Source organism: Penaeus monodon, unplaced genomic scaffold, assembly GCF_015228065.2.
Source record: "Penaeus monodon isolate SGIC_2016 unplaced genomic scaffold, NSTDA_Pmon_1 PmonScaffold_682, whole genome shotgun sequence".
Lineage (NCBI taxonomy): Eukaryota > Metazoa > Arthropoda > Malacostraca > Decapoda > Penaeidae > Penaeus > Penaeus monodon.
This window is the reverse complement of record NW_023661906.1, coordinates 2,600-15,495: the sequence shown is the minus strand read 5'-3', so window position 1 is coordinate 15,495 and position 12,896 is coordinate 2,600. Positions and strand designations below refer to the sequence as shown.

At 49.0% G+C, this 12,896-nt stretch overlaps 1 protein-coding gene across 1 annotated transcript in view; it reads left to right on the top strand.

The window, feature by feature from the left end:
- LOC119571552 overlaps window positions 1-10,931 on the top strand; it is a gene marked incomplete at both ends in the record, with an annotated part of 51,461 nt that extends 40,530 nt beyond the window's left edge. The window contains 11 exon segments of the mRNA XM_037918805.1: window positions 82-530; window positions 595-1,544; window positions 1,734-1,886; window positions 3,613-4,113; window positions 4,205-5,338; window positions 5,437-6,086; window positions 6,238-6,443; window positions 6,985-7,091; window positions 8,192-9,388; window positions 9,602-10,468; window positions 10,638-10,931. Coding sequence (XP_037774733.1) covers window positions 82-530; window positions 595-1,544; window positions 1,734-1,886; window positions 3,613-4,113; window positions 4,205-5,338; window positions 5,437-6,086; window positions 6,238-6,443; window positions 6,985-7,091; window positions 8,192-9,388; window positions 9,602-10,468; window positions 10,638-10,931 — 6,508 coding nt within the window.
- Window positions 10,932-12,896: the final 1,965 nt, after the last annotated feature.

The window sequence follows — 12,896 nt, the reverse complement described above, 5'->3', positions numbered from 1 at the left end:
AACCAGACAGAACAGAAACGCAGGAAGAAAGAAAACCAGACAGAAACAGACAGAAGAGCCTCAGACCGAACACGAAACCAGGAAAAGCAGAAGGAAACAGAAGATCCAGAACCAGCAGACCAGACAGAACAGAAGAAACAGAAAACACAGAAACAAGAAACCAAGACAGAAAGAACAGCAGAAACAGCACTAGAAGACACAGACGAAGGACATGAACCAGAACAGAACAGACAGACGAGAACAGAACCCAGAACCAGAACAGAAGAGACACAGAACCCACAGAACAGCCAGAACAGGACAGAGCCAGACCAGAAACCAGACGAAGAACAGAACCAGAACACAGAACAGAACCAGACAGACAGGCAGAAGCACAGAGCAGCAAGAACCAGACCAGAGAAGAAAGAGAAAGCAGACACAGACCCCAGACACAGAAAGAAACAGAAAGCCAAGAACACCCAGACCCAGAACAGAAAAGGACCCACAGAACACAGACAGAAACCAGACCCAGACCAGAAACAGCAGACAGACCAGCAAGACAGAACAACAGCAGAAAGGAAACAGAAAGACCAGAACAGACAGCAGACATCAGAACAGAACAGAAAACAAGACAGCACGACAGAACCAAGAACAGAAACAGAAAGAAACCAGAAAGAATGAACCAGACAGCAAGACCAGACAAGACCCAGAACAGGAACAGACCAACCCGACAGAACAGACAGGCAGGACAGAAGACAGAACAAGCCCAGACCAGAAAACGAGAGCAGAAGACAGAACAGAAGACCAGCACCCCAGAACAAGAAGAAAACAGACCAGACAGACAGAACACCCCAGGATCCAGCCAGAAGAAACAGACAGAGAAACAGAAACAGAACCCGGCCCAGAGACAGAACAGAAAGAACCAGATACATACCCCAGAGACCCCCAGAAGACAGACAGACACCAGAAAGAACACAGAAGAAAATCAGACCAGAGAAACCAAGAACAGACACCAGGACAGACACAGAAAAGGACAGCAGACAGACACCAGCCAAGACGGAAACAGACAGCAGGACAGACAGCCACCAGACAGAAGAAACAGACCCCAGAAGAAAGAAAACAGCCAGCAAGAAGCACATTTGGTGCAGAAGACCAGAGAAAACAGAAACAGAACCCACAGCTCAGACAGAACAGAAAACAGAAACAGCAGACCAGCAGAAGAAAGGACAGACAGAAGAAAGAACAGAAGAAACAGAACCAGACAGACAAGAAACAGGACCCCAAGAAACAGACAGAACAGAACACACAAAGAAGAGACCCCCCAGACGAACAGAACAGAACCAGCCCAGAGCAGCACACAGACCAGACAGAAACAGACCAGAACAGAAAGAAGAGAAGAACAGCCCAGACGAAAAGACGCAGAAAAGAACCAGAAGCAGAACAGAGAACAGACAGACAGAATTTTGGTTCAGAAACCAGCCACAGGGAACAGAAAAGAACAGCAGAAACCACCAAGAAGAAGAAAGAAAGACCAGAAAAGAAGAAAAGCCAGACAGAACAGAACCACAGCACAGACAGAACCCGAACAGCCAGCCCAGAAACAGAAAGAAGACAGCCCAGAACAAGAGAACAGACAGGAACCCAGGAACACAGAACAGAACCAGCAGAACAGAAAAGACAGCAGAAAGAAGGACCCAGACCCAGAGACAGACAGACAGAACCAGAACCCAGAACACCAGAAAGAACGAACTGAGCAGACCAGAAACAGAACCAGACACACAAGGACAGACAGGAAACCCCCAGAACAGACAGAACAAAAACACAGCAGAAACCAGACACAGCACAGAGAACAGAATAGACCCCAGAACAGAAAGCAGACAGAGAGCAGCCAGAGAACACAGCCAGAACCAGCAGAACAGAAAAAGCCAGGAAAGAACCAGACCCAGACAGAAACAGGACAGACAGAAAGAAGCAGAAGACAGAAGACAGACCCAGCAGCAGACATAAGAAACAGACAGAAACACAAGACCAGACAGACAAAGAAACCACAGACCACAGAATGGGGGAAAGAAAAAAAAAAAGACAAAGAAGAAAGCCAGGAAAGAAAAAGACAGAGACAGAAAAAAGAAAGAAAAGAACAGACCAGCCACAGAGGGCAGAGCACGCAGGAAAGACCAGAACAGACAGACACCAGCAGAACCCAGAAGAAAGATTGGTTTGTCAAGAAACCAGAAACAGACAGAAACAGAAGAAGAACAGACAGACAGACCCACAGAGAACAGAACCAAGAAGAACCCAGAACAGACGCAGACAGGAAGACAGCAGAGGAAGGAGCACACAGAAACAGAGAAATCCCTCAGAACAGACAGACACAGAGCACATGCAGAGACAGAACCAGAAACAAGCCAGAACAGAAAAGACCAGAACAGCACCCAGCCAGGAACAGGACAGAAACCAGAAACAGAACCCACAAGAAAGACAGACAGACAGACAGCAGACAGACAGAACAGACCAGACAGAATCAGAACAACACGGCACAGCCAGAAAAACAGAAAGGAAACCAGAAACAGAACGACATAAACGCAGCAGAAAGCACAGAAAACAGACCCAGGAAGAACAAACAGAACAGCCACAGAAAAGACCAGAACAGCCCAGAACAGACAGAACCAAAGACAGCCCCCAGACAGACAGACAGAAAAGAAAACCCAGACAGCACCAGAAGACAGCAGAGAACAGAAAACACAGCCAGACAGAACCAGAAAACGAACAGAAAAGAAACAGACAGAAACCACCCACCAGCAGAAGAAAGAACCCAGACACAGAAGAAGACCAGAACAGAAGAAAACAGAACCCCAGAACAGAGAACCAGAACAGAACAGACACACAGAACCCACACCCAGCAGCAAGAACACACACAGCAGAACAGACCCCAGAAGGAAGACATAACAAGACAGAACAGGCAGACACAAGACACAGACCACACAGAAAACAGACAGAAAACCCAGCAGACACCAGAGACACAGCCCCCAGACCAGACAGACAGAAAAGCCTGGTGCACAGAAAGACCAGATCAGAACCCACAGAACAGAAAAGAACAGAACAGAACAGAAACAGACCAGAGCAGACAGAACTCAGACAGACAGACAAGACACAGAAGCAGAAACCCAGACCAGACAGACAGAGAAGAACAGCCAACAGAAAACACAGAACAAGAAGAAACAGAACAGAACAGACAGAACTCCCCGACCCCGGCCCAGCATGCAGACAGGCCAGAAAGACAGAAGCCAGCACACAGCAGAAACCCAGAACAGACCAGGAAACAGCAGAAGACAGAAAAAGCCCCAGAACAGAGAAAGCCAGAACACAGACCCCAGCGAGAGAAAAGAAAGCAGACAGAACACCAAGAACAGAACCAGACAGCAGAGAAAAAGAACAGCCAGAACTAAGACAGCCGACGCACAGACAGAACAGAAACAGACCAGAAGAACAGGGACAGAAAGATCCAAGCCAGACCCCCAGACACCCAGAACAGAAACAGAAGGACAGACCAGAAGACCCCAGAAAGCACACAGACAAGACAGACAGAAAATCCTAGAAAATAAGGAACAGAAACAGAGACCAGAAGCCAGGAAACAGACCCAGAACTGAGTCCGGTCAGAGAGAAACAGAACAGGAAACCAGAACCAGATACAGAACAGAAGCCAGACCAGATCCAGAAACACCAGACAAGACCCAGAAGCCACAGCAGCAGAAACCAGGACGACAGACCAGAACACAGAGCACAGCAGACAGCAAGCACACAGGAACAAGAAGAGAACAGAAAGACAGGGAACCGAACGAACCAGAAAGAACCAGACCCAGACCCAGAAAAGAAAGAGACCCCAGAACAGCAGGAACAGGACAGACAGCAGAACCCAGAAAGCAGAAACGAACCAGCACACCAGACACCAGACAGAAACCACAGGAAGCCCAGACAGACAGACAAGACAGAACACCAGAGAACACCAGACCCAGACAGAGAACCAGAAACAGAGAAAGCAGACAAGCAGCAGAACCCACACACAGAAAGAAACAGAACAAGACAGACACCAGACACAGAACCCACCAGAACAGAACCAGAACAGAAACCCAGAAAGGGCCAGAACAGAGCAGAACAGACAGAACAGACAGACAGATCAGAATGGTGGCCCCAGAACAGACAGCAGAAAACCAAGGGGGGGAAAACCAGACAGAGCCACCCAGAAAGAACACAGAAGAGGACTGGGGTCCAGCCAGAAACAGCCAGACCAGACCAAGAAACAGAGCACAGAAAGAGAGACAGACAGCCCACACACAGACACCAGACCCACAGACAGAACACCAGCAGACAGACCCAGACACCAGACAGAGAAACAGGAACAGAAACCAGAAAGAAAGCCAGAAACCAGCAGGAACAGAAACAGAAACAGACCAGAAACACCAGACAGCCAGCAGAACCCCAGCCAGCACAGAAACCCACAGACACCACCAGACCAGACAGAACCAGAACAGCAGAACAACCACAGACTGTGTTGGTTTTGGGTTTCACCAGAACAGAACAGACAGAACACAGAAGACAGAACAGAAAACAGACCCACAGCAGACACAGACCGACCAGAAACCAGAACACAGAACCAAGCAAGAGACAAGGCACAGAGAAACCCCACCCCAGAACCCCAGAAACCACCAAGAAAGAAAAGAAACAGACCACCAGGCAGCAAGACCAGAACAGAGCACCAGACAGAAAGGAAAGAAAAGGACAGAACCAGAAAACCAGCAGAAAGAAAAGACAAGAACCAGAAAGAGAACACCAGCAGACAGAACCAGCTAGAACAGAACAGAACCAGAAGAACACAGACCAAGAAAGACAGACAGAACAGACAGAACAGACAGGCAGAACCACAAGAGCCCAGACAGAACAGACAGAACAAGACAGAAACCACCCAGATACCAGACAGCCAAGAACGACCAGAAAAAGAAAGAAGACAGCAAGAACCCCACCAGACAACGACAGTACAGACGCAGAACCAGAGCAGAAACCACCATGCAGAACAGACCCAGACAAAGCCAGAAAAGCCAGGAAAGAAAACCCAGACCACAGACGACAGAAACCATGGTCAGCAGAAAGAAGCAGAACCCCAAACAGGAAAAGAAGACAGACCCAGCAGAAGCAAGAACAACCAGCCCAGACCAGAGCAGGAAAGAAAACAGCACCCAGACCAGAACAGAACAGCCAGCAGAACAGAAACAGCAGAACAGAAAGACAGACCAGACACAAAGACACAGCACCAGCTCAGACCCACCAGCAGAACAGAGAACAGCCAGAAACAGGAAAAGCCACCAAGCAGAACAGACCCAGACAGAAAAAGAAACCCCCAAGAAGAAACTAGACGAAACCCCACAGCCAGAAGAACAACAGACCCCCAGAACAGCACAGAACAGGAAACAGAACAGAAAAGAAACAGACCCAGAAGAACACAGAACAGAAAAGCAGAACAGAATGGGCAGAAGACCCAGACAGAACGCCAGCAGCAGAACAGCCATCAGAAAAGCAGAAAGAAAACAGAACAGAACCAGAAGACAGGCAGAAACAGGGACCCCCCACCCAGGACAGACACAGACAGAAAAGAACCGCAGAACACCACAGAAAGAACCAGAACCAGAAAAGAACAGACACAGAACAGAGACAGAAGCCACCAGACCCAGAGACCACAGCCCAGACAGGGGACAATAGAAACACAGAACAGGAACCAGCGGAAACAGAGGGAAACCAGCAGACACAGAACCAGCCAGCCCAGAACAGACCACAGCCAGCCACACAGCAGACCCACAGAAGACAGGAAACCCGAAAAAGAACAGAAACCAGAACAGAACAAGACCCAAGAGCAGCCAGAAACCCCACCAGAACCAGAAGACCCAGAGAACTGAACCAGGAAAAAGGAAAGCACATCCCACCCACAGACACAGAGAACCCAGAAACGAAAGAACCAGAACAGAACAGACAGAAAGAAAGCAGACCAGAACAGAACAGAAAGCCAGAAGAAACAGCAGAACAAGAACCAGAAACAGAAAAACAGAACAGAAAAGACAGACAGAAAGCACACAGAACAGAAACACAGAAAGACACAGAAAGAACAGAACAGAAACAAGACAGACCAGCACAGAAAACCCAGAAACAGACAGACAAGAAAAGACACAGAAGAAGAAACAGACAAGAAACAAGAACCATGCTGTTTGGTCCAGACAGAAACCCCGGGGGGCCACCAGACAGAACCAGAAAAGAACAGCAGCAGAACAGATGGGCACACCCCCCAGGTCCAGAAGAACAGAAACACAGAACCAGAAACAGAAAAGAAAAGACAGACAGAGTGTTTCCCAGAAAGAACCAGTGAACCCACCAAGAAACAGAACCAGCAGAAAGAGGAAACAAGCACCAGGACAGAACACAGGCACAGACAAGAGGACAGCAGACCCAGGAAAAGAGCAGGGGGGCAAAGGGGGGGGGGGGCAACACAGCCAGAGCAGAAGAACCCAGACACAGACAGAGAAGAATCAGACCAGAAGAACAGACAGACAGAACCAAGAACCACAAGGGGAAAAGAACCCAGACCCAAGACCAGAAGAAAGACAGCCAGGAAAGAACAGCCCAGACAGACAGAACAGCAGAAACCAGACAGACCACAGAAAAGAAAAACACAGACAGAAGACACAGCAAGACCAGAAACAGAAGACAGAGACCCCCCCCCTGTGAACACCAGAAACACAGGGAGAACCAGACAGAAGAAAGACAGAAAGCACAACACCCACCAGAACAGACAGAATCCAGAACAGAAAAGATGACAGAAAGAAAGACAGACAGACCCTGCCCAGAAACACACGACGAACAAGAATCAGAGCAGAAAAGAAGCAGAGCCCCAGCCAGAGAAAGGAAAAGAACAAGAAGAGAACAGAACAGAAAAGACAGAACAGAACACCAGACAGACAGAACAGAACAGAGACCCAGCAGACCAGAAGACCAGCAGACCAGCAGCCAGAACAGCAGACAGAACAGAACAAGCAGACACAAGAACAGGATGAAACCACACAGGTTTGGTACGGTGGGTGGCAGAAAGACAGAAACACAGAAACCAGAACAGAAAACAGACAGAGAGACAGCAGGAAACAGAAAGACAGGACAGCAGAAAAACAGCCAGAAGACAGAAAGACAGAAAGACCAGACAAGAAACAGGACAGCAGAAACAGAAACAGCAGAAACAGAGGGGTCTGTCAGACAGAAACAGACAGACCCAGAACAGAACAGACACACCCAGAACAGCAGGAATCCAGCAGAACAGACAGAACCAGAACCAGAAAAGAACCAGAACACCAGACGGGGCAGAAGAGAAAGAAGCCAGCAGCCCAGACAGACCAGAGCCCAGACAGAACAGAAGAAGCAGAACTGCAGACGGGAAACAGAACAGAAACCCAGAGAACAGGACACACCAGAACAGGCCACCAGACACAGCAGAAAAGAAAAGAACAGGAAGAAAAGACAGACAGCAGAACAGCCCAGCCAGAAGACAGAAGAAACAGCAGCACACCAGCAGACAGAAAGACCAGACCCGAAAAGAAACAGAACACAGACCACAGAAACACCCAGAAAGAGACACAGACAGACAGAACAGCAGAAAACACCAGAAAGAACCAGACCAGAACAGAACAGAAGCAGAACAGCAGACAGAACAAGAAACAGAAAGATAAAAACAGAAATAAAGACAGACAGAACACAGAGGTGTTTGTGCAGACAAGAACCAGACAGAGAAACACGAGAACAGCAGAAACAGACAGATGTGCCAGACAGCAGCAGGAGAAACCGGAAGAAGCAGACCCAGCAGAAGCCAAAGAAACACAACAGAAAAGAAGAGCAGAAACAGAACAGACAGAACCAGCCATTGTTTGTGTGCCAGACCAGACCAGAACCAGACAGACAGAACAGAGGCAGAAAGAAACAGCACCACAGCAGCAGACAGGATCCGCAGGACAGACCACAGCAGAAAAACGCAGCAGACAGGCAGACAGAACACAGAAACCCACCACCAGCCCAGAACCCCAAGACCAGAAAGAGAATCAGACGGAACCAGACAGACAGAGAAGCCAGCAGAAGACAGAAACAGACAGAACAGAACAGAACAGAAACTAGACACAAGACCAGACACAGACAGCAGCAGAAACAGCCAGAGACCCAGAAGCAGACCCAGACCAGACCAGAGACCAGCAGACCCAGAACAGAACCACCCAGAAACACCCAGAAAGGGGTTTGTCCATAAGACTAGAAAAGAGGCCAGAAGAAGGGGCAGAACCAAGACCACAAGACAGACAGAAAAAGACACACAAAGCAGAACCCAGCCAGCCAGCAGCAGAAGCCAGCAGAATCAGAAACAGACCCAGAGAACAGGCAGACAGACAGACAGGATGGTGGCCAGGAACCAGACAGCCAGAAACCGAAAACCGAAACCAGAACACCAGACAGAAAAGAACAGGACAGGACCACAGAAGAAAAGCCACAGACACAGAACCCCCAGACCCCAGACAGAAGAAACAGAAACCAGACAGACCAGCAGAAACACCAGAACAGCAGAAGACAGAGAACACAGTGAAAGCAGAACCAGAACAGAAAACAGCAACCCACCCCAGAACAGAAAACAAGAAAGGCAGGACCACAAACAGCAAGAAAGAACAGGCAGACCAGCAGAAAGAAAAGCAGCCGCAAGACCCACCAGCCCAGAACCAGAACCAGAAAGAACAGAACAGAAACAAGAAACAAGCCAGAACAGCAGCAGGAAAAGAACAGAAGAAGAACAGGGACCACAGCACAAGAAAGAAGACGTAACAGAACCAGAAGAAACAGCCAGCAGACCAGAACCACAGACCAGCAGACCCAAGAGCAGACAGAGGAAGCAGCAGAAACCAGAAACCAGAACCAAGACAGAAGAAACAGAGAAGAAGAGAACCAGAAGAAGACGACCACCCAAGAAGACCAGAAAGACCGACCCAGACAGAAGCCAGAAACCCAAAGAACAGAAGAAACAGAAAATCCCAGATAAGAACCAGAACCAGCCACAGCAGAAAAGAACCCAGCAAGAAACAGAAACAGAACAGAAGAAACCAGCAGAGAGTCAAGAAGCACACACACACCATGAACACCCAGAAACAGTCACACCACAGAGCAAGAAACAAGAAGGCCAGACAGAAAACAGAAAAGGAACAGAAAGAACACAAGACACAGACCAGACAACAGAACAGAAGAACAGAGAAACAGAAACCACAGCAGCCCAGACCAGAAATTTGCCTCTTTGCCCAACCAGCAGCCAGCAGAACAGGACAAGAGAAAACACCAGACCCAGAACAGAAAACAGCAAGCAGAACAGACCCCCCCAGACAACCCAGAACAGAACAGACAGAAGAAACAGAAGCAGGAAACCAGAACAGACCAGACAGGAAAGAACAGACACAAGACAGACAGCAGAATACCAGAACAGGAACCAGACAGCAGAACAGACAGAACAGACAGCAGACAGAGCAGAAGACAGAAAGACAGAACACAGAGGGAAAACACACCAGACTGCAGACCAGGACAGAGGTTTGGGGGGTGGGTTTTGGCACAAGCCCCAGAACAGCAGAAGAACAGACAGAACCAGCCCAGGCACAGAACAAGACAGAACAGCCAGAACAGAACAAGCAGCAGAAACAGACCACAGAACAGAGAAACCACAGAAAACAGGACAGCAGAAAGAGCAGACACAGCAGCAGCCCACAAGACAGAAAGCAGACAGCAGAGACAGCACCAGGAAGCAGAACCAGTCAGAACAGACCAGAACAGAACAGCAAACAGCCAAGGACAGCAGAAACCAGAACAAGCACATCAGAACCACAGAGGCAGAACAGAAAACAGAAAGACCGACAGACAGACAGACCAAGAAAGAACAGAAGCAGCAGAAAAGAAGAGAAACAGAAGTGCAGAACATCAGAAACAGAACAGCAGAACAGAAGATTGTCAGAAAAGCAGACCAGAAACAGGACGACAGAAAGCGCAGCCAGCCAGAGGACAGACAAGCCAGAAAGAAACAAAGAAAAGAAGCAGAAACAGAACAGCCCGCACAGACCGACAGAAACCAGAACACCAGAAGACAGCAGACCAGAACAGCACAGAACCAGATACGGAGAACAGAAACAGAACACAGACCAGCCCAGAAAACCAGACACAGAACAGAAAGACAGAACCAGAAGAAACCCAGAACAGCAGACAGCAAGACAGACCAGAACCAGAACCAGCAGCCAGAAGAAAAAAGAGAAACAGAACAGAACAGAACAGAGACAGCAGAAAGAAGAAACCAGACAGCCGCACAGAAGCCAGAACAGAACCCAAGCAGACCAGCCAAGAACAGACCAGGGACCGGCCAAGCAGACCCAGACGCCCAGACAGAACAGCCAGAAAGTAGAACCAGAAAGAAAAAGAACAGCAGAGAAAGTCACACAGCAGACAGAACACAAGACAGACAGAAACCAGAACAGCCCAGACAGAACAGACACAGAAACACCAGGAAGACAGAACAGACAGACAGCCAGACAGAACCCAGCAGAACCCAGACAGAACCCAGAAACAGAACAGAACACACCCAGAACCAGACCCCAGAGAAAGAACCAGAAAAGACAGAAAAGAACCACCAGACACAGAACCCAGAACAGAAACCAGAACAAGAGAAAGAAGCAGACAGACAGACACCAACCCCAAAGAAAAGCCAAGAAACAGACCAGGACAGACAGACACAAGCAGCAGAACCAGAGAAACCAGTCCAGAGACACAGAGAAAACAGACAGAAAAAGAAGCAGACACAGACAGACAGAAACAGAAAAGAAAAGAAGGACCCCAGAGAGCAGACAGCCCCCAGACAGAACCAGCAGACAGCAGCAGACACCAGACAGACAGAACAGAAACCAGAAAGAAGACAGACACCAACAGCAAGAAGACAGCAGAAGACAGAACAGAAGAGACAGAAACAGAAAACCGCAGAGAATGGAGAAGCAGACCCCCCCAGAACAGAAGAAGGCAGCCCCCAGCAGAAAAAAAAAAAAAAAAAAAAAAAAAAAAAAAAAAAAAAAAAAAGGGGGGGGGGGGGGGGGGGGGGGGACAGAAAAAACCCCCACCCCCAGACAGAACCCACCCAAAAGACAAAACCCCAAAACCCCAACCAACAAACCAAAAACCACAGCCACGCCCAGAAAAGACAAAGGCCCCCCACCAGCCAAAAAACACCCAAAACCCAGCCCAGAAAACAGACCCCCAACAACAAGCCCCACCCCAGCCAAACCCCCAGAACCCAAACCCAGAAACCCCACCCAAAACAAACCCACCCAGAAAAAGCAACCAAAAACCGGGGAAAAAAAAACCCCCCCAGCAGCCCCAAAAAAAACCCCAGCCAAACAAAAAGCACCCGGGGGGAAACAAAACCACACCCCAAAAAAAAACCCCCCACACCAAAAAACCAAAAACCAGAAAAAAAAAAAAAAAACCCCCACCAGAACAGCCCAAAACCCCCCCAGACCAAACAGACAGCCCCAAACCCAAACCCCCCACACAGAACCCCAAAACCCAAAACAGCCAAAGAAACCCCCCCCAGACAGAAACCACACACCCAAAAACCCCCCAGAAGAAAACCCCCCAAAAAAACAGACAGCCGGGGGTACGGGCCCCGGGAAAAAAAAACACCCCCCCACCCAGACAGAACCAACCCCCCAGCCCCAAACCCCACCCCGAAAAACCCCCCAAAACCAAAACCAAAAAAAAAAAAACCCCCCCCAAAACAGCCCCCCAAACCAAACAGAAGCAGCCAAACACAGAAAAACCAAAAACCCACCCCAGCGGGCCCCACAGAAAGCCAAACGCCAACAGCAACCACCCACACCAGAAAAAAAACAGCCAAAAACCGCCCCCAAAAAAAAGCCAAAGAAAAAAAAACAAAAGAAAAAAAGGAAAAGCCCAAAAAACCCAAAAACCCCCAAAAGCAGCCCAGAAAAGAAAAACCCGCCCAAAACAGCCGGGAAACCCAGCCCCCCAAAAACCCCAAACCCCAAAACCAGAACCCCCAAAAAAGCCACCCCCCCAAAAACCCCCCCCCAAAACCCAGAAGAAAAAAAAACCCCAAAAAAAAAACCCCCAGACCGCCCAAAAAAACCAGACAAAAAAACAACCCCCCAAAACCAACAGACACGGGCCAGACAGACCACAGAAACCCAAACACCCCCACCAGCCCAACAAACCCAAAAAAAAAAAAAACCCAAAAACCCAAACAAAAGAACCCAAAACCCCAACACCCCCAAAAAAAAAGAAACCAAACAGCCCCAGCCCAGAAAACACCCCGGGAAACAAACCCCAAAAAAAACAGAAACAGAAAAAAAAACCCCCCCCAAAGCCCCAGAAGAAACAAAAAAACCCCGACCCAAAAGACAGCACCCCCCCCCAAAAACCAAAAAAAACCCCCCCCCAAAAAACCCCCCCCCCAGCCCCAAAAACAAACAAAAGCCCCCCCCAAAAGCACCCACCACAACACCAAAAAACCAAAAAGAAAACCCCACCAAACCCCCCAACCCCAAGCCAGCCACGGCCCAACCCAGCACCCGCAAGCAAAAAACCAGCAACCCAGAACCCCAAAAGAAAAACCCCAACCCAACAAAAAGCAAGGGGGGGGGGGGGGGGGGAAAAAAAAAAGGGGGGGGGGGGGGAACCCCAAAGGGAAAACGGGCCCCCAAAAAAAGACCAGCCGGGAAAACCCCCACAAAAAAAAAAACAGGCCAGAGACACCCCAAAAGCACCCCAAAGCCACCAGACCCCCAGAAACCCCACCCCCCCCCCAAAAAGAAAACAA